The 20,979-nt window shown below is 41.2% G+C and overlaps 1 protein-coding gene across 1 annotated transcript in view; it reads left to right on the forward strand.

Moving 5' to 3' along the window:
• The window catches only part of plxna1b (plexin A1b), a 156,478-nt gene that overhangs the window by 106,142 nt on the left and 29,357 nt on the right, over positions 1–20,979 (forward strand). Inside the window, exons 11-18 of the mRNA XM_081381179.1 lie at positions 5,627–5,723; positions 6,780–6,970; positions 9,388–9,539; positions 11,429–11,549; positions 12,025–12,161; positions 15,272–15,439; positions 17,469–17,562; positions 18,629–18,862. Coding sequence (XP_081237305.1) covers positions 5,627–5,723; positions 6,780–6,970; positions 9,388–9,539; positions 11,429–11,549; positions 12,025–12,161; positions 15,272–15,439; positions 17,469–17,562; positions 18,629–18,862 — 1,194 coding nt within the window. The remainder of the gene's footprint in view (positions 1–5,626; positions 5,724–6,779; positions 6,971–9,387; positions 9,540–11,428; positions 11,550–12,024; positions 12,162–15,271; positions 15,440–17,468; positions 17,563–18,628; positions 18,863–20,979) is intronic.

Below are 20,979 nucleotides of genomic sequence, written 5' to 3' on the forward strand. Positions count from 1 at the left end.
CACACAACAGACATTGCTTTTGTCTGTAATGCATGCAATTTTGCATTTATTTATTTATTTACAATATTTGTGCATGCATTAATGCATTTATTTATTTATGCACTAACAATATTTGTGCATGCATTAATGCATTTATTTATTTATGCACTAACAATATTTAGCTATGCATTTATTTATTTATGTATTTATTTATTTAGGCACTTAAAATATTATGCATGCAGTAATGCATTTATTTATTTATTTATTTATTTATTTATTTACTTATTACATTATTTATGCATGGATTGTTGAATTTTTAAACGAGTTTTCACTTCTGGTATTGGTGGTTGTAGTAGTTGTGGTAACAGTAATGTTGGTGAGACGAGGGAATAGCAAGCACACGTTCTGCTGTTTTCTCTTTATATAGAACACATATATTAGTGAAGGAAATGAAACTCTTTGCAGTGATTATCATCTGATAGAGGCCGCTCACAAACACTGTCCTCTTCAGCCTCTCCGCATCATTTCTCCTTTATTTAATTATGCGAGCGCTGGTCTTCCCACGCCGGCGAGAGGTTAACCGGCTGCTCAAACGTGTCAGTCTCTCGCCAGATGAATCGAGCGCACGTCTGCAGCCTGTGGCGTGAATACATTACTATAACATACTGTACATCTAGCACAACCAGAGCTCTCGTTCAGACCATAAATCATCTTTCATTTCTGAACTAATGAGAGACCAAATCATTAGTGCTTCGTTAATTATCCGTGGCTCACGGGTGCAGTTGGAGATAATGAATGACAGTGTGTGCTTTATACTGAGACAGGTATCACTGCTTATATGTGCGCTTAGTGATTAGGTACCTCTGGTGTGTGTGTGTGTGTGTGTGTGTGTGTGTGTATGTGTGTGTGTGTATGTTTCTAACAACTGAATGCAGGCCTGCTATCAAAATAACCAATTATCTGAAGCATGACTTGTACACGAATATCTCTCGTTCTGAAGCATTTCATATTTATTTCTCTGTAGTGTTCCTTCATTAATCTCTATTCTGTGTGTGTGTGTGTGCGTGCGTGTGTGTGTGCATGTGTGTGTGTGTGTGTTTCCTCATGTTAAATCACCATCACCAACACATGAATATTCCTCTCCTCCAGTCTCTCATCAATGATGGAGGACGGCGTGACTACAAACCTTTTCTAATATATGAAATAGATTAAATAATTTAATAATGGTTTTTAATATATGTAAATCAAAATTAAGTGTAACAAAATTAAGTGTAACAATGTGACATGAATGTGTGTATTTGAATTAATGTTAGAGGTACACAATTCTGGATAAACTGAGAGTCACGATTATTTTGTTTAAAATTGAGATCATGATTCTGAACAGACAATTAAACTAAATAACGTGATTTACTAGAGGTTCTGACAAACGTTAATTGCTGCAGTCTGTTTAAAAATCGTGTTAAGTGAATGATTCAATGACTCACTGAAAGACTTCACTTGCTTCATTAATGTATGAATCAGCGTTTTTTTAACGAATCTTTTGAATATATGATTCAATAAATACATTTTATAACAGTCACTTGTCGCCACCTACTGGTGTAACGATGTAATTCACACAATCTTTATTTGAAATGTCAAGTTACTTTTAAAAGGTAATTCACTCTATTTTCATTGCTAGCATAGACATCAGTGTTTTTATCTGAACTATTAACTTTTATCTCAATATTTCTGGGATAATATAAAGATGGTGTGTTAAAATCAACCCTAAAACTAGCAACCAAAACAATTAAAACACCAAACTCTCATACGCACACACACACACACACACACACACACACACACACACACACACACACACACACACACACACACACACACACACACACACACACACTCCTGAAGCTGCTCTCAGGACCTGCAGTGTAATGAGCAAACAACAGTTGTTAAATAAAAGAAGATGTTTGTCTAGGGAAGAAGTGCAGTGGAGAACAGACTCTCTGAAGCTTTAATGAGAGTGAAGGAGGGATGAAAGAGGGATGGAGGAGAGATGAAAGAGGGATGGAGGAGAGATGGAGGGATGGAGGAAGGATGAAGGAGAGATGAAAGGGGGGTGAAGGAGAGATGAAAGAGGGATGGAGGAGGGATGAAAGGGGGATGAAGGAGAGATGGAGGAGGGATGAAGGAGAGATGAAAGAGGGATGGAGGAGAGATGAAGGAGGGATGAAGGAGAGATGAAAGGGGGATGAAGGAGAGATGAAAGAGGGATGGAGGAGGGATGAAAGGGGGATGGAGGAGGGATGAAGGGGATGGAGGAGAGATGAAAGAGGGATGGAGGAGGGATGAAAGAGGGATGGAGGAGGGATGAAGGAGAGATGAAAGGGGGATGAAGGAGAGATGAAAGAGGGATGAAAGGGGGATGAAGGAGAGATAAAAGAGGGATGGAGGAGGGATGAAGGAGAGATGAAGGAGGGATGAAGGAGAGATGAAAGAGGGATGGAGGAGGGATGAAGGTGGGATGGAGGAGGGATGAAAGAGGGATGAAGGAGAGATGAAGGATGAGATAAAAGAGGGATGGAGGAGAGATGAAGGAGGGATGGAGGAGAGATGAAGGAGGGATGGAGGAGGGATGAAGGAGAGATGGAGGAGGGATGGAGGAGGGATGAAAGGGATGGAGGAGTGATGAAGGTGGGATGGAGGAGGGATGGAGGAGTGATGAAGGTGGGATGGAGGAGGGATGGAGGAGAGATGGAGGGATGAAGGTGGGATGGAGGAGAGATGAAGGAGGGATGGAGGAGGGATGAAGGTGGGATGGAGGAGAGATGAAAGAGGGATGGAGGAGGGATGAAGGTGGGATGGAGGAGAGATGAAAGAGGGATGGAGGAGGGATGAAGGAGAGATGGAGGAGGGATGGAGGAGTGATGAAGGTGGGATGGAGGAGTGATGAAGGTGGGATGGAGGAGGGATGAAGGAGGGATGAATGAGAGTGGAGGAGGGATGAAGGTGGGATGGAGGAGGGATGAAGGAGGGATGGAGGAGTGATGAAGCTGGGATGGAGGAGGGATGAAGGAGGGATGAATGAGAATGGAGGAGGGATGAAGGTGGGATGGAGGAGGGATGAAGGTGGGATGGAGGAGGGATGAAGGAGGGATGAATGAGAGTGGAGGAGGGATAAAGGAGGGATGGAGGAGTGATGAAGGTGTTATGGAGGAGGGATGAAGGTGGGATGAATGAGAGTGGAGGAGGGATGAAGGTGTTATGGAGGAGGGATGAAGGAGGGATGAATGAGAGTGGAGGAGGGATGAAGGTGGGATGGAGGAGGGATGAAGGAGGGATGAATGAGAGTGGAGGAGGGATGAAGGAGGGATGGAGGAGGGATGAAGGTGTGATGAAGGAGGGATGAAGGAGAGTGAAGGAGGGATGAAGGAGGGATGAAGGAGAGTGAAAGAGGGATGGAGGAGGGATGAAGGAGAGTGAAGGAGGGATGAAGGAGGGATGAATGAGAGTGGAGGAGGGATGAAGGAGGGATGGAGGAGGGATGAAGGTGTGATGAAGGAGGGATGAATGAGAGTGGAGGAGGGATGAAGGAGAGTGGAGGAGGGATGAAGGAGGGATGAATGAGAGTGGAGGAGGGATGAAGGTGGGATGGAGGAGGGATGAAGGTGTGATGGAGGAGGGATGAAGGAGAGTGAAGGAGGGATGAAGGAGGGATGAAGGAGAGTGAAAGAGGGATGGAGGAGGGATGAAGGAGAGTGAAGGAGAGTGAAGGAGGGATGAAGGAGAGTGAAGGAGGGATGAAGGAGAGTGAAGGAGGGATGAAGGAGAGTGAAGGAGGGATGAAGGTGTGATGAAGGAGGGATGAATGAGAGTGGAGGAGGGATGAAGGAGAGTGGAGGAGGGATGAATGAGAGTGGAGGAGGGATGAAGGAGGGATGGAGGAGGGATGAAGGTGTGATGGAGGAGGGATGAAGGAGAGTGAAGGAGGGATGAAGGAGGGATTAAGGAGAGTGAAAGAGGGATGGAGGAGGGATGAAGGAGAGTGAAGGAGAGTGAAGGAGGGATGAAGGAGGGATGGAGGAGGGATGAAGGAGGGATGAAGGAGGGATGAAGGAGAGTGAAGGAGGGATGAAGGAGGGATGAAGGAGAGTGAAGGAGGGATGAAGGAGAGTGGAGGAGGGATGGAGGAGTGATGAAGGTGGGATGGAGGAGGGATGAAGGAGGGATGAAGGAGAGTGAAGGAGGGATGAAGGAGAGTGAAGGAGGGATGAAGGAGGGATGAAGGAGAGTGAAGGAGGGATGAAGGAGAGTGAAGGAGGGATGAAGGAGAGTGAAGGTGGGATGGAGGAGGGATGAAGGAGAGTGAAGGAGGGATGAAGGAGAGTGGAGGAGGGATGGAGGAGTGATGAAGGTGGGATGGAGGAGGGATGAAGGAGAGTGGAGGAGGGATGGAGGAGGGATGAAGGAGAGTGGAGGAGGGATGGAGGAGTGATGAAGGTGGGATGGAGGAGGGATGAAGGAGAGTGGAGGAGGGATGGAGGAGTGATGAAGGAGAGTGAAGGAGGGATGGAGGAGTGATGAAGGTGGGATGGAGGAGGGATGAAGGAGAGTGGAGGAGGGATGGAGGAGGGATGAAGGAGAGTGGAGGAGGGATGGAGGAGGGATGAAGGAGAGTGGAGGAGGGATGGAGGAGTGATGAAGGAGAGTGGAGGAGGGATGGAGGAGTGATGAAGGAGAGTGGAGGAGGGATGGAGGAGTTATGAAGGAGAGTGGAGGAGGGATGGAGGAGTGATGAAGGAGAGTGAAGGAGGGATGGAGGAGTGATGAAGGTGGGATGGAGGAGGGATGAAGGAGAGTGGAGGAGGGATGGAGGAGGGATGAAGGAGAGTGGAGGAGGGATGGAGGAGGGATGAAGGAGAGTGGAGGAGGGATGGAGGAGTGATGAAGGTGGGATGGAGGAGGGATGAAGGAGAGTGGAGGAGGGATGGAGGAGTGATGAAGGTGGGATGGAGGAGGGATGAAGGAGAGTGGAGGAGGGATGGAGGAGGGATGAAGGAGAGTGGAGGAGGGATGGAGGAGGGATGAAGGAGGGATGAAGGAGGGATGAAGGAGAGTGAAGGAGGGATGAAGGAGGGATGAAGGAGGGATGAAGGAGAGTGAAGGAGGGATGAAGGAGGGATGAAGGAGGGATGAAGGAGGGATGAAGGAGAGTGAAGGAGGGATGAAGGAGAGTGAAGGAGGGATGAAGGAGGGATGAAGGAGGGATGAAGGAGGGATGAAGGAGAGTGAAGGAGGGATGAAGGAGAGTGGAGGAGGGATGGAGGAGTGATGAAGGTGGGATGGAGGAGGGATGAAGGAGGGATGAAGGAGAGTGAAGGAGGGATGGAGGAGGGATGAAGGAGGGATGAAGGGTTTCAGGTGACGGATGTTCATCTGCCCTTTCTGACCGAAGACACACCAGTTCTGTAAACCCCTCATACATGCAGCCGCTCCTAAATAAATGATATCATATTAATAAACCAGAGCAGAGGTCGAGAACGGTCATGTGACCTCAGGAGCTGCTGAAGATTATTATAATATCTGATATAATATAAGATGAATTATTCATGTGTGTTTTAATCCCGTTACATTCATTTGTGTTTCTGTGTTGCAGTATAACTATGAAGGAAGTGACATCAGCGATCTCCCCGTTAATCTGTCTGTGGTGTGGAATGGAAACTTCATCATCGACAACCCTTACAACATGCAAGGTAACCATGGCAACCGCTGCAGTACGCTGTAGCCGGTTGCCTAGCAACCCTCACTGGATGCTGCAGAGAGTTGCTGCATTTGTAAATGTTTCAGAGCATCTTTTGCTGCCGTGAGCAAGTGTGCTTCACCTTTTATAAGCAGAAAAAGTGCAATATTGTAAAGAATGATTCATGCGCTGCTCATCTGTGATTAATGCTGGTATAATAACTCATTTGACAGTCAAATGTGGGATATTGGATTTTTATTTATTTTACTATTATTTATTTACTCATTTGTTTTCTTATTTTAGCATATTTTTATTAATTTATATATATTTGTTTATTTCAATCTTTATTTTCTCAATTTAGCTTTATTTAATTAATTTATATATATTTGTTTATTTCAATCTTTATTTTCTCAATTTAGCTTTATTTAATTAATTTATATATTTGTTTATTTTAAGAGAGATTGTGTGATCTTCTCCTTTGCCATGAGGTTGAGTGTGTGTGTGTGTGTGTGTGTGTGTGTGTGTGTGTGTGTGTGTGTGTGTGTGTGTGTGTGTGTGTGTGTGTGTGTGTGTGTGTGTGTGTGATCTCCTCTGCCGTGAGGTTGAGTGTGTGTGTGTGTGTGTGTGTGTGTGTGTGTGTGTGTGTGTGTGTGTGTGTGTGTGTGTGTGTGTGTGTGTGTGTGTGTGTGTGTGTGTGTGTGATCTTCTCCTCTGCCATGAGGTTGTGTGTGTGTGTGTGTGTGTGTGTGTGTGTGTGTGTGTGTGTGATCTTCTCCTCTGCCATGAGGTTGTGTGTGTGTGTGATCTTCTCCTCTGCCATGAGGTTGAGTGTGTGTGTGATCTTCTCCTCTGCCATGAGGTTGAGTGTGTGTGTGTGTGTGTGTGTGTGTGTGTGTGTGTGTGTGTGTGTGTGTGTGTGTGTGTGTGTGTGTGTGTGTGTGTGTGTGATCTTCTCCTCTGCCATGAGGTTGTGTGTGTGTGTGATCTTCTCCTCTGCCATGAGGTTGAGTGTGTGTGTGATCTTCTCCTCTGCCGTGAGATTGAGTGTGTGTGATCTTCTCCTCCTCAGCGCACCTCTACAAGTGCTTCGCTCTGAGGGAGAGCTGTGGTCTGTGTCTGAAGGCCGAGTCCAGCTTCGAGTGTGGCTGGTGTGTTCAGGACCGGAAGTGTTCCCTGCGACAGGAGTGTGCTCAGCCGGAAAACACATGGATGCACGCCAGCGCCGGGAACAGCCGCTGCACACACCCGCGCATCACCAAGGTCAGTACAGCACACAACACACCAGGCGTGTGGGCGTTCATATTTATGCGGAGTTACTTATTTTCCAACCTGAGAAGATGACCGTGAATTGCGTAAATCTTTCGATTTTCAAATGCATTTTAAACACAGCACTCAACATCTGAAGTGGATCAAAGAAGTGGATCAAAGTTTTCCTAAGACAAGAACGGGTTGTTCAAAATTCCTGTATAACTTTGATGAAAGGTTTTGATCCACTTCAAATGTTGACTACTGTACATTTATTCAATGCAGGGAAACTGTACAGTACCATTAACTGCTCCTTCTTTATGTCTTACTTTCTTTGCTTTCAACCTTTGTTTAGATCATTAAAGCATCACACAATTTGTAAGGAGATTTGATTATTAATCTGTCATCAACAGAGGAGTTTTATGGTCTCCCTGCGGTTTCCAATAAAGTAAAAGCTTTGTTTTAATGTTTGAAAGCAAAGAAAGTATTAAATGATGGTATTATCATTTTGCTGTTATTCTCTAAATAAAAGTTTTATTATTGTTATTATTAATGATTAATTAAAAACATTTTTAATTTTTAGTACAACCGCATTGCAATAATAATAATAGTAATAATAATTGATTTTTAAAAATGTTTACATTTTTTGTTTTATAAATGTAAATAAAAAATATTATTTTGTTTAATAAAAACAATAATTATTATTGTTGATGTTTTTTAAATGTTATTGTTCAAAATATGTTATTTACATTAAAAAAAATAAAATAAATGTTATTATTATTATTATTATTATATTATCATTTAAATAAAAGGATTATTATTGAGTAATTATACATTTTTTATTTACATTACCATAGTATTACTGCAATAATAATGTTTATTGATTTAAAAATAATTTGTATTTTGTAAATGTAAATAATTAAATATTACTTTGATTAATAATAACAATCAAATTAATAAATATGATTGTTATTATTATTATTTTTTATTATTATTATTATTATTATTATTCAAAACAATATTTTAGTATTTAAATAAAAAATACAAAATCAGAAAATACAAAAACATTATAAAGTATTGCAGTATTAGTATTATTATTAAAAAGTTTAATTGGATAAGGAGTAAACTTCTTTTTTTGTCATCATCCGATCACATGCCCGTCGAACCCCTGATATCGTGACACCGGTGATGTTACAGGTGCTGATGAGGGACAGTTCTCTTCCTCTTTTCTTCACTCCGTTCTCGATGTTCTCCCGTTGTCTCTGTCTCTCGAAGTAGATTTTCTAGTCGCCTTCTGAGTCCTCCTGCCAGAGGAATATTAACTTTTAGAGCGTCTACTTACTAAATTTACATCCCCTCGTGTTAATTAAACTCCTCCTTTGTTCTCGTCATTCGATTTCTCATGCGCTCGCTCTATCTGTGCGGCGCCGCCGTCGTCTTTTACTTATTAGATTAGGTGTTAATTTAATTTGGAGAAGAATGAATTTATCACATGGATTATTAGCACACCATAGGCGCTTTGAGAGCCATCTGTTCAGAAGATGTACACCTATTCTCTGCTCTTCTGCTTTACTCTCTCAGGCTGCGCTCTCGTATCTTCATCCGTGTATCTGTAGAAATGTGTGAATGTCAAATGAAAGCAGTCCCTCTGAAACCAATTACTGTGCGCTTCTCGTTTCGCTCTCCGCGTGAGTGTGTGTTTGTGTTCTGCGCTGGTTTGGCTGGAGATATCGGCACTGCTGATGAACTGGTGTGTTTCCCAAAAGTATCGTTAGCCAACTAAGTTCGCAAATTCCGTCGTTATCAGTATAATTCAACGAGTCAGTGTTTCCCGAAACCATCGTTACAACGAACATTCGCAAACAGCATCGCAGAGTCGTGTGTTTGGAGCGACAGATCTCGACCTGTGGTTAGAAGCAGAGTTTGTAGATTTCATGACATGTGGACTCAATAAATCCTGATCTTGAGCAAAATAATCAAGCTGACATTCAGTGCAATCTATATCTGTTATTTAGAATACATACAAATGTCATTTAGTTTGTCAAGAGGTTTAAAGCACTGTTTTTGAAGAGTGTGAACGAGCTCTACTGCGTAAGAACGAGCCTATGATTGAATCTGGGGATAAAGCAAAATAACTGAGAAACATGAGAACTGTAGAAACATCTCGCATTAATTTGATCTCAAACAGATTCATTAACAGTAGTTATTACTCCAACACCTGCATGACATTATTAACCAACGTGGTTGAATGAACAATTTGCAACAACATGGTTTCGGGAAACAGTCGTGACTAGAGCTAGTTGATTTCTTCAACGATGTATCGTACTCTGGAGTGAAGCAGCGAGTTACACAGTTATACGGGAAACACAGCCCTGATGGCTTTTTTTAGGAATAGTTCATTGACGTTCTTCTGTTGATCTGTCCTGGTCCAGTTGTCTCCTGAGACCGGTCCACGGCAGGGCGGAACCAGACTGACCATCACCGGGGAGAACCTGGGCCTTCAGTTCAAAGACATCCAGAACGGCGTGCGGATCGGGAAAGTGGCCTGTACGCCCATCGAGGAGGAATACGTCAGCGCTGAGCAGTGAGTCTCTCATACTGACACAGTTTCTGTGTTAATTCAGTTTAAAGAGTCTCCTACAACAGGTTTACATGCATCTAAGCTCAAAAAACACTTTAATTTCCTCATAATCTCCACTGCAGCATCAGCTCTTTTCTCTCAGTGTCTGAAACGCTTCGATCGAAGATTCAGTCTCTCTAAACCCCGCCTCTCTGAGCGCTGCTCTGCTCTGATTGGTCAGATGGCCCAGTCATCATGTTAGAGTGATTTCTGAAGGATCATGTGACACTGAAGACTGGAGTAATGATGCTGAACATTCAGCTTTGATCACAGGAATAAAATATATTTTAAAATATATTCAAATAAAAAACAGCTATTTTAAATTGTCATAATATTTAACAATATTACTTTTTTATCAAATAAATGCAGCCTTGGTGAGCAGAAGAGACTTCTTTTAAAAACATTAAAAATCTTACCGATCCCGAACGGCAGTGTATATATCGCTACAGTTGTCGCTCTTGGTGTGAACGGGCCGTATAGGTCAGGATTTTAATATCGGTGCGTCTTTAACTCGTATCTCTCATTGAAAAGCAATGAAACAATTAAACCTTGTTTGACGGTAACCATAGCAACAGTAGATCATCACCATTGTCACTGATGAACAATGTATTGGAACATGTATCGGTTATCTGCTGATATAAGAGATGCTGATATTTTATTACATTTAGCCGTATCAGTTGATTTTGCTCATAGATCATCTGTTATTTGATATTTAATTGTGCATGCTTATATACACTTTTTTAGATCACTTTTTCCATCGTCTAATCTTAATAACAAATTCAGTCTGAAGGTTAATATCCATTATTCAAACCACACATTAAATGGTTGTGATGCCAGAATTCACTTGCAGCATTTAAAACTGTTGATTTTAGTTTTTTTTGAATTAAAATGTTTTATTCTGCAGCAGAAACAAGCGTCCATACCCATCACTGTAGATCAGCGTCTCTCAGTGAACAGCAGTGACGTCTGTTTTCTGCAGTCGCTTTCCTGGCTTTTCGACTGTTTCCAGTCCTGTTGCTGAAACAGAGTCACAATGACTTTACAGTCTCCTGGAGCTAAACAAGCATCAGGGTTTCATAGCAAACACAGAAACTCTTCTCCCATCCGCACTAGAAATGCTCGACACAGACGCAGGGCGGTTAATAACTCACGAGCCGCCCCAGGGCATGATGGGAGGATTCTCTGTCCGTCCCATTAATCACAGAGAGCCGTTTTCCAGTCCAGTGAGGGTTTTACTGCTTCTCATTACAGTGGTGTGTGTTCATGTAGCGCCTGTAACCCGTCTGTCTCGTGTTCGGACGCTCGATCATTGTTTTGAACGTTTAGCGCCGGCGGCCGTGTGCCCAGACAAACTGCAGTTCAGCGACTGGCCACTAGAGACCGGCTACAGAAGAGACTCAATCCCATAGACCCTCATGTTAAAATGCCCAACTTTACAGCAGAAAAAAACATGTTTACAGCCTGGTGCATATATGTTTTGGTCTATATAGCTAATTTGCCCTTCATGACGACTGTGATGGGGGTGAATATTTTTATAACTCATCCGTTTATATTATATTAAGCCATAAAGTTGTAAATAATTAAGGGCGTGGCCACTTGAGTGACAGGTGGATTGCCGCTGATGTCACTACTAGCCGATTGTCTGCTCGCTGCATATTTGCGTTTATCCGGGAGTGACGCGCGGCCAAGATGGCGCTGGCCGGCTCCGCCCACTTTGGGCTTCAGAAATGCTCTTCAGAAACACTACGCGTGACGTCACAGACACTACGCCCATATTTTTTTACAGTCTATGATCCAGACCCGTCTAAGACCCTCGTCTCTCTCTCTCTCTCCCCCCCTCTCTCTCTCTGCAGGATTGTGTGTCGTTTGGCCGATGCCACAGGTTACCGTGTGCAGGAAGCTCAGGTGGAAGTGTGTGTGCGAGACTGTCTGCCGGAGTACAGGGCCGTGTCTCCTAAAGCCTTCACGTTTGTGGTGAGTTTCAGTGTCAAGGGGATGGAGAGGCAAAGCGCCAAACATTAGTCCCAAACGGATGAGTAATAACTTCTTGCGGTGCGTAAGATCCAAAAGGAACTCAAAAAAGATCTGCACACAAATATGTATTGGTATATGTCACCAAGCATACACCTGTGTAAACGGTGTGTAAATGACCGCAGGTGTATGCTTGGTGACACCTGGCACTGATGAAGGGTTGAACCCAAACACGTTTTGCACACCTAGCACATTTCTGCACTTTTTCACTTTATTTGTGGCCTCTGGACAATAAAATCCTGTGAGCTTTTTGGCCTATATTCGTGTGCGGATCATTTTTCAGATTTTTGAGTTTCAGTGTGACACATAAGACCGAACAAGGACGGCTTCTCTAGTTTTGTGTTACAAACTGAATGTATGAAATTCAAAAGTTTTTTTCCAGCTGAAGTGATTATATTTCATATCTTCTCCTGTCCAGTCGCCGTACTTCACGCGTGTGCTGCCGTCGTACGGGCCGATCTCTGGAGGAACGAGGATCACGATCCACGGCAGTCATCTGAACGCGGGCAGCGCCGTCTCCATCAAGATCGGACTCAACACCTGCCGCTTCCAGAGGTACTGCTCATCTCTTATATATCTTAATAGGAAAATATGTTTGTGTAATTTTGACCTGAATACATATTAATAAATGACATTTTGATGTTTGAAAGTCTCTAGGTTTTGACATAAATAAAAATATTATCAAATATACAAATATTGCACCTGTCAATACAGACCGAAATGTTCTGTAGCCTATTTAGCCGTCAACACTGCCGACGTTGTCTTTGGTGATATTCATGTTTAACATGAAGTACAGGCCTTCCACAACTCTCTCCCCATATGTCGAATATATCACCAATGAGGCTCATCATATGTCACCTAGCAGCAGCAGCGCCGCGTCAGACATGTTTCTGGTGTGCAGAGACAGAGAAAACGCCACGCAGCCAGTGTGTCGCCGGCCTTATTGTGACCCTGGATCACAAAACCAGTCTCGAGTCGCACGGGTATATCTGTGACGATAGCCAACAATACATTGTATGGGTCAAAATTATCGATTTTTCTTTTATGCCAAAAATCATTAGGATATCAAGTAAAGATCATGTTCCATGAAGATATTTAGTAAATTTCCTACCGTAAATATATAAAACATTTAGTTTTGTGAGTGAATGCAGCACAATCGTGAACATAAATGAACAACTTTAAACTTTCTCAATGTTTTGATTTTTTTGCACCCTCAGATTCCAGATTTTCAATAGTTGTATCTTAGCCAAATATTGTCCTATCCTAACAAACCATACATCAGTGGAAAGCTTATTTATTCAGCTTTCATATGATGTATACATTTAAGCTTTAACCGGTTGGATTTGACGCTTTCAGACACGGCCCTCAGTGGTGGGATCATTTTGTGATGAAATAAATTAACACAATATTTACTACATTGTTATAATTTAGTATGTGTTATTGTTGACTAAAACTATTATTAATTATTTTTAAATTAAAGTAAAGCTGAAATTAAATCAAATATAAATGTTAGAAATATTGCTTTGGACCTGAAATACAAAAATACAAAAAAAGTTGAAATACTAAAATAATTAAAACTGAAGTAAAAATAAATAGAAATATTAAACAAATTACAAAAGCACATAATAAAATGATGAAATCCTAAAATTACAATGAAAATATAAAATAACAGCAACATATTAACACATACTATAATAGTATATAAACAGTACTAAAATAGCATCCATGGGTTTTGATTAAATTTATTAGTAAGTAAGTAAATACATTTTATTTATAAAGCACATTTCATCATAGCAGAGTTATCCAAAGTGCTGGACATAATAAGACAAATAAACTAAATAAAAGCACAGTAACGTAGAACCACACAAAACAAACAGTAAAACAAGGATATTGAGCATCAAAACGCCAGAGAGTAGAGGTATGTTTTCAATTTTGATTTAAAAATGTTAATGGAAGGTGCAAGGCGGCATAGTCGGGGGGCGGCAACTGAGAAAGCTCCTTTAGTTTTTAAACGGGAGCGGGGAACACATAATCGAGCCTTGTCTGCAGATCTTAATCTGGAAGGTGGCAAAGGAGTAAGAAGATCTTTAAGGTAAAATGGAGCTTGGTTATTAAGAGCTTTAAAAACAAACAATAAGATTTTAAACTGAATTCTAAAATGAATCGAGAGCCAATGAAGGGATGCTAAAATTGGGGTGACATGATCATATTTCTTAATCCCGGTCAGCGGCCTTGCAGCTGCATTTTGTACTAACTGGAGGCGACCAAGAGATGACTGAGGGAGACCCAGATACAAAGAGTTGCAGTAATCTAGGCGTGAGGTAATAAAAGCATGCGTAACCTTCTCCAAGTCTTGCACTGACAAAAACGATTTCATATTGGAAATAATCCGCAATTGATAAAAACTATTCCTAACCACGGAATTTATTTGTTTAGTTAAGCACAGGTCTGAGTCCATGATTACACCAAGATTCATAACCTGGAAGGAAACAGAGGGAATGCTATTTAAATAAAATTATTATTGGAATGCTATTTAAATAAAATATTTCATTTTTCATTTTGTACAAAGAATTCTTTTTTTTTTTTTTTTTTTTTTTGACCACTTAAGATTTTGTTCATGGAAATTAAGAACATTTCAACTTATAATTTCACATTAGCATAATGTGTTTATTTTACCATTATTCTCAATATATATATATATACATAGACACACACCAAAAAATTTTGGTGTGAAATTTCACCTGAAATCTTCTCATTGCCGTCTGATAGCATCTCTAAATGATCGTGCTGTCATAGTACTTTATGGTAGGGGTGAAACATGGGTTAATGTATGTCATTTTTTATGACTTTATTGTCTCATGGAAAATGTATTATGCAGTAAGTGTAAAATAGCACTGTCATGAGACAGGAACTGGCAGAAGTGACTGATTTCTTTTAGCCGTCTTCAGAAACGATTGATGGGTTTGTGTTGTCGGAGCCAATCATGTGACGACAGTCTTGTCAAAATACATCCAGAACTCAGCAGGTTTCACCAGTGCGTGTTGTGAACACGGTTGCCTAGGCAACACTGCAGCTTCACACACACACACACACACACACACACACACACGCAGAGGACACTGATCAAACATGGGAACAAACCTTCAGACTGAATCTCATCCTCCTCTTATCTGTCACATGACTAAACGCGCCGTCAGACGCACATGTGTTCGTTTGATCAGATTAAAGTCCGTCATGTTCGGAGCCGTGAATCTGTGATCTTTGAACCCCCAAACCTGATGCAACCTGATGAAAGTGTGTGTCACACACACCCTGCGCTCGCACACACGTGATTCGCTTCACAATCAGTTCTCTCTCTGGGTTTGCCAATACAATCAAATCATGTAATAACAAACAAGAAAAGGTCTTTGCACATTGAGTCCGAAAGTTTCGTACGTTCAAAAATAAATACAACTTCACGTTGTCAATCACGTTTACTCACTGCCTCCGAAACTTTCGTCCGTTATGAAAAAATTCGGATCTGGTTCAATTTTCTGTTTTTCACATCCGTAGCAAAAGTATTTTGAGATGTGTTTTTTTTACAATTCAGAGTCTACGAAAAGACGCATACGAAAAGTCCTTTAACAGAAGGAGATGTTGAGTTTGCTGGTGTGTGTGTTTGACAGGCGGAGCGCCCGGGAGATCGTGTGTGTGACTCCGGCAGGGTTGGGCTCAGGCGGGACCCCGGTGATGGTGGACATAAACGCAGCCGAGCTCAGAAACCCAGAGGTGAAGTTCAACTACACGGATGATCCCAGCGTCCTGAAGATCGAGCCCGACTGGAGCATCGCCAGGTGCGTCTCCTTCTCTCACTCACACACTCACACACACTGACCTGTTCCTTTAGGCTTGAAGCAAGTTAGATGAGATCGCGAGTGTGTGCAGCTTCGTCTCTGGAGCTTTGAGGAACATCACTTCATCAAACTGATGACAGAGAAAAGCTGCAAACCGATCAGCGCTGAACCGCGAAGAAGAGAGAGAGAGGGAACGAGAGACAGACACGTGTGGAGAGAGAGAGAGAGAGAGAGAGAGAGAGAGTGAGAAAGAGAGAAAGAGAGAGAGACATGTTAAACAGGTTAATGCTCCAGCGTGAGGAGAGAGAGAGAGAGAGAGAGAGAGAGAGAGAGAGAGAGAGAGAGAGAGAGAGTGAGAGAGAGAGAGTGAGAGTGAGAAAGAGAGAGAGACATGTTAAACAGGTTAATGCTCCAGCGTGAGGAGAGAGAGAGAGAGAGAGAGAGTGAGAGTGAGAGTGAGAAAGAGAGAAAGAGAGAGAGACATGTTAAACAGGTTAATGCTCCAGCGTGAGGAGAGAGAGAGAGAGAGAGTGAGAAAGAGAGAGAGAGGGAACGAGAGACAGACACGTGTAGAGAGAGAGAGAGAGAGAGAGAGAGACATGTTAAACAGGTTAATGCTCCAGCGTGAGGAGAGAGAGAGAGAGAGAGAGAGAGAGAGAGAGTGAGAAAGAGAGAAAGAGAGAGAGACATGTTAAACAGGTTAATGCTCCAGCGTGAGGAGAGAGAGAGAGAGAGAGAGAGAGAGAGAGTGAGAAAGAGAGAGAGACATGTTAAACAGGTTAATGCTCCAGCGTGAGGAGAGAGAGAGAGAGAGAGAGAGAGAGAGAGAGAGAGAGAGAGAGAGAGTGAGAAAGAGAGAGAGACATGTTAAACAGGTTAATGCTCCAGCGTGAGGAGAGAGAGAGAGTGAGAAAGAGAGAGAGACATGTTAAACAGGTTAATGCTCCAGCGTGAGGAGAGAGAGAGAGAGAGAGAGAGACCCTGGTTAGTTTTTGTACCTGAAATTGTGAAAATTATTTTTCGACACTCATTCACACACACGAATAACAGCTGTTTCATCTTCACATCTACATATTTAATAAATGTGATATTGTTAACAGTGTCCTGACTAGTTATATTTACTTAACATGGATGTTTATATGCTTCTATGCAAATTTAAAAATCATATCCATTTAAAAATATATATATATATATATATATATATATATATATATATATATATATATATATATATATATATATATATACAGTATATGTTTTGAAATTATGAACATAATATGCACTGCTGTTTAAAAGTTTGGGGTCGATAAGATTTTTTAATGTTTCTGAAAGAAGTCTCTTCTACGGAGGCCCTCTAGGGACCTTTGTAAAAATAAAAATATACAGACTTTCACATGCTCACGTAACGTATCGTAACACAAAAGTTTCTCGTGCACACACAAAAGTTTGCGTGCATTTATTTGATAAAAAATTCAGTAAAAGTAGTAAAATATTGCAAAAATAAAATATGAAAATAAAACAAAATATTAAAGCTGAATTTTCAGCATCATTACTCCAGTCTTCAGTGTCACATGATCCTTCAGAAATCATTCTAATATGATGATTTGCTGCTCAAGAAACATTTATGATTATTATCAATGTTGAAAACATTTAAATTTTTGTGGAAACTTTTTTTTCAGTATTTGATGAATAGAAAGTTCAAAAGAAAAGTGTTCATTTAAAATAAAAAACTTTTGTAACATTATAATGATCACTTTTGATCAACTTAATGTGTCTTTAATTAATTAAAATAATTTATTTTTGAAAAAACATTATTACTGACCTCCAGCTTTTGAAGCGTAGTGCACTACATGTTTTAGATGACGGTCTTCACCGTCCGTCTGCAGTTCTGCGCACTCGTAGTGTTCGAGTGTCCTTCAGACAGAGTCTCCATCGGCTAAAGCGGCGGAGGAAATGTAAATGATGTGTAAGCTGATGGTTAAGAGGAAATCATGTTTTCTTGAGTTCACTCTGTTGTTTTCTCTGTCAGCGGTGGAACCCTGTTAACGGTCACCGGCACGAACCTCGCCACCGTCAGAGAGCCGGAGATGAGAGCCAAGTACGGCAGCGTCAGTGCCGTCAACGTAAGTGTCTGAACACACTGATTCAGATGATCATCCCTTTATTCTCTCTGTAGCTGATTTATTCTGTTCATTATTCTGTTCATTATTATCTCTACTTCCTAACCCTCCATGGCAGGGGTTCCCAAACTTTTATTATACCCACCTAGACTAGAGTAATCGATCTCAAGACCCACCAAAATCATTTTAAAGCAGAGTCGGGAGGCGTTCTTCAAACTTCTTTTAAAAACCGCACCAAAGGTTACTGGCTCCAAACTTGTGAGCTTTACTGTATAGACTAGTTTTCTGGTGTTTTTAGTCTCTTCTGAGCTGTAAAGCAGCAGGAACAGAAAAACAAGTGTGTTCAGCCGAAGCCCTGTGTGCCTGCACATGTTTTTCTTTGCGTATGTGTGACATTGAATCACCTTTTCCCACTTTAACCTTTAAAATGACGGGATATAGAACATGAAATGTCTCTATAAAGCCCAGAGAAAGTCCCGCAGGGCGAACATAACCTTTCCTCCTCCTTGACCTGCTCATCTGAACGGCTCTCGCTGCTGTTTTCCTGTGCGCTTAACCAGCGTTAGTGTCTCTCTGTCTCTCTCTCTCTCTCTCTCTCTCTCTCTCTCTCTCTCTCTCTCTCTCTCTCTCTCTCTCTCTCTCTCTCTCTCTCGCTCTCTCCCTTTCTCTCGCTCTCTCCCTTTCTCTCGCTCTCTCCCTCTCTCTCTCGCTCTCTCTCGCTATCTCTCTCGCGCTCTCTCTCCCTCTGTTGGAAAGTAACAGAAGCAGTGCATTGGCTATATATAACATTTGGAGCAGAATGTAGTTGCTATTTTTTCAAACATGTTGCAAGCAAGAATATTGATTGATTTTGCTTATTACAAGCATATGGATGATCTTTACTTTTGAAGGTATTGGGTGTTTCTTGTGAGTTGGGGTTGCTCTTAATATTTATGCATATTGTAATTTAAATATACTGTGAAATGTATTTGTAATAAAGGTTTGTTAAAATTCAAATTCTCTCTCTCTCTCTCTCTCTCTCTCTCTCTCTCTCTCTCACATACACACACACACACACACACACACACAGAACTGTACTGTGCTGAATAACACTGTGATGGTGTGTCTGGTGCCGTCCGTGGCCGGTTCTGAAAGAGGTTTCTCAGAGGTGGGAAGCGGACCGGATGAGATCGGATTCATCATGGATAACGTTCAGACGCTCCTGGTGGTGAACGAGACCTTCAGTTTCTATCCTGATCCTGTGTTTGAACCCTTCGGTCCGTCCATGCAGGAGCTCAAACCCGGTTCTCCTCTCATACTGAAGGTATTGCGCGATCTCATTGCACTTATGCTGTATTTTTTTATTTTTGACTTAAAGGGATAGTTCACCCAAAAATGAAAATTAGCCCATGATTTACTCGCCCTCAAGTCATCCTAGGTGTACGTATATGACTTTCTTCTTTCAGACGAACACAATCAGAGTTATATTAAAATATATATTGGCTCTTCCAAGCTTTATAATGAGTTTTGAAGTCCATAAAAGGGCATCTATCCATGACAAAAGTGCATCTATCATCATAATAGTGCATCTATCCCTCATTAAATTGCGTCTATCCCTCATAAAAGTGCATCTATCCATGATAAAAGTGCATCTATCATCATAAAAGTGCATCTATCCATCATAAAAGTGCATCTATCCATGATAAAAGTGCATCTATCATCATAAAAGTGCATCTATCCATCATAAAAGGGCATCTATCCATGACAAAAGTGCATCTATCATCATAATAGTGCATCTATCCCTCATTAAATTGCGTCTATCCCTCATAAAAGTGCATCTATCCATCATAAAAGTGCATCTATCCATGATAAAAGAGCATCTATCATCATAAAAGTGCATCTATCCATCATAAAAGTGCATCTATCCCTCATAAAAGTGCATCTATCCATCATAAAAGTGCATCTATCCATGATAAAAGTGCATCTATCATCATAATAGTGCATCTATCCCTCATTAAATTGCGTCTATCCCTCATAAAAGTGCATCTATCCATGATAAAAGTGCATCTATCCATGATAAAAGTGCATCTATCATCATAAAAGTGCATCTATCCATCATAAAAGTGCATCTATCCATGATAAAAGTGCATCTATCCATCATAAAAGTGCATCTATCCATCATAAAAGTGCATCTATCCATGATAAAAGTGCATCTATCATCATAAAAGTGCATCTATCCATCATAAAAGTGCATCTATCCCTCATAAAAGTGCATCTATCCATCATAAAAGTGCATCTATCCATGATAAAAGTGCATATATCCATCATAAAAGTGCATCTATCCCTCATAAAAGTGCATCTATTCATCATAAAAGTGCATCTATCCCTCATAAAGTGCTCGATCTGGCTCTGGCGGGTTAATAAAGGCCTTCTGAAGAAGTGAAGCCATGAGTTTGTGTAAGAAAAGTTCTTCTCCACAGTTTCAACTCTACAGACCCTGAAACTGCATAGCAACACCTTGGAAACCATTCACAATCACACCAATGCCATTAAGCCAGCAGGTTTCGCATAGGAAACGCCTCTCCCTTTTTACTTTAACTATCTAGTTCATTGAAATGCTGATGCTGTGGTGTTTTGGTCCTGTCTCTCACTTCATGCACCGCGTTAAACAATTTCAGAAAAATGACATGCATCGGATTATCTGCGCAATTCAATTTCACATGCAAACCCTTCTGGGTAATATGCAACATGAGTTGAGTCTACATGTTAAATGGAGCCCTTCAGTATCACACGCCTCTAAATGAAGCATGTAAATATTAATGCATGCTTCTGCCTCCGGGTTTTGCCATCCCATAAACCCCTTGGACGGAGAGAGGCAGTGTGTGTTGAGCGAATGCATCATATGCACAGACGTATGGAAATCATGAGGAATTTAACCATCCTGGTTCACAGCAGTGTTACTTTAGTGTTGTTTATATACTATTATAGTATTAATATTTTGAATTAGCTTTTTAATTTATGTTTTGGTAAAATGTTTTTTAAATATTTCTATTTAGTTCAGTTTTAGTTTTAGTCATTTTAGGACTGTGACTTTAACTTATTTTGTCAGGAAACATTTTTAATTATTTCAAGTTTTTAATTTAATATTTTATTTTAGCCACGCCCCCTGCTACATTAGCCACGCCCCAAACTCTCGCTATAGGCCGAGCAGAAAAGAGATTGACGGGTCTGAGCGGACACTCAATGTTTAGATGGTTAATGGGAAGCTCAATGTTTACACTTTTGGGGAAGATAAACTAATAAATGGCATAATAATAGCAGTCAATGAACAATAAACTGGGATAAGAGAGTGTAGTCTTAACCTAAAAATCTCACGTGCTTCATCTTTGAGGATTTGGAAACACTGGTAGAGTATTTTTGGATGATGTTCTGTATGATGAT

The sequence above is a fragment of the Scardinius erythrophthalmus genome (assembly GCF_964197995.2).
Source record: "Scardinius erythrophthalmus genome assembly, chromosome: 12".
Classification (NCBI taxonomy): domain Eukaryota; kingdom Metazoa; phylum Chordata; class Actinopteri; order Cypriniformes; family Leuciscidae; genus Scardinius; species Scardinius erythrophthalmus.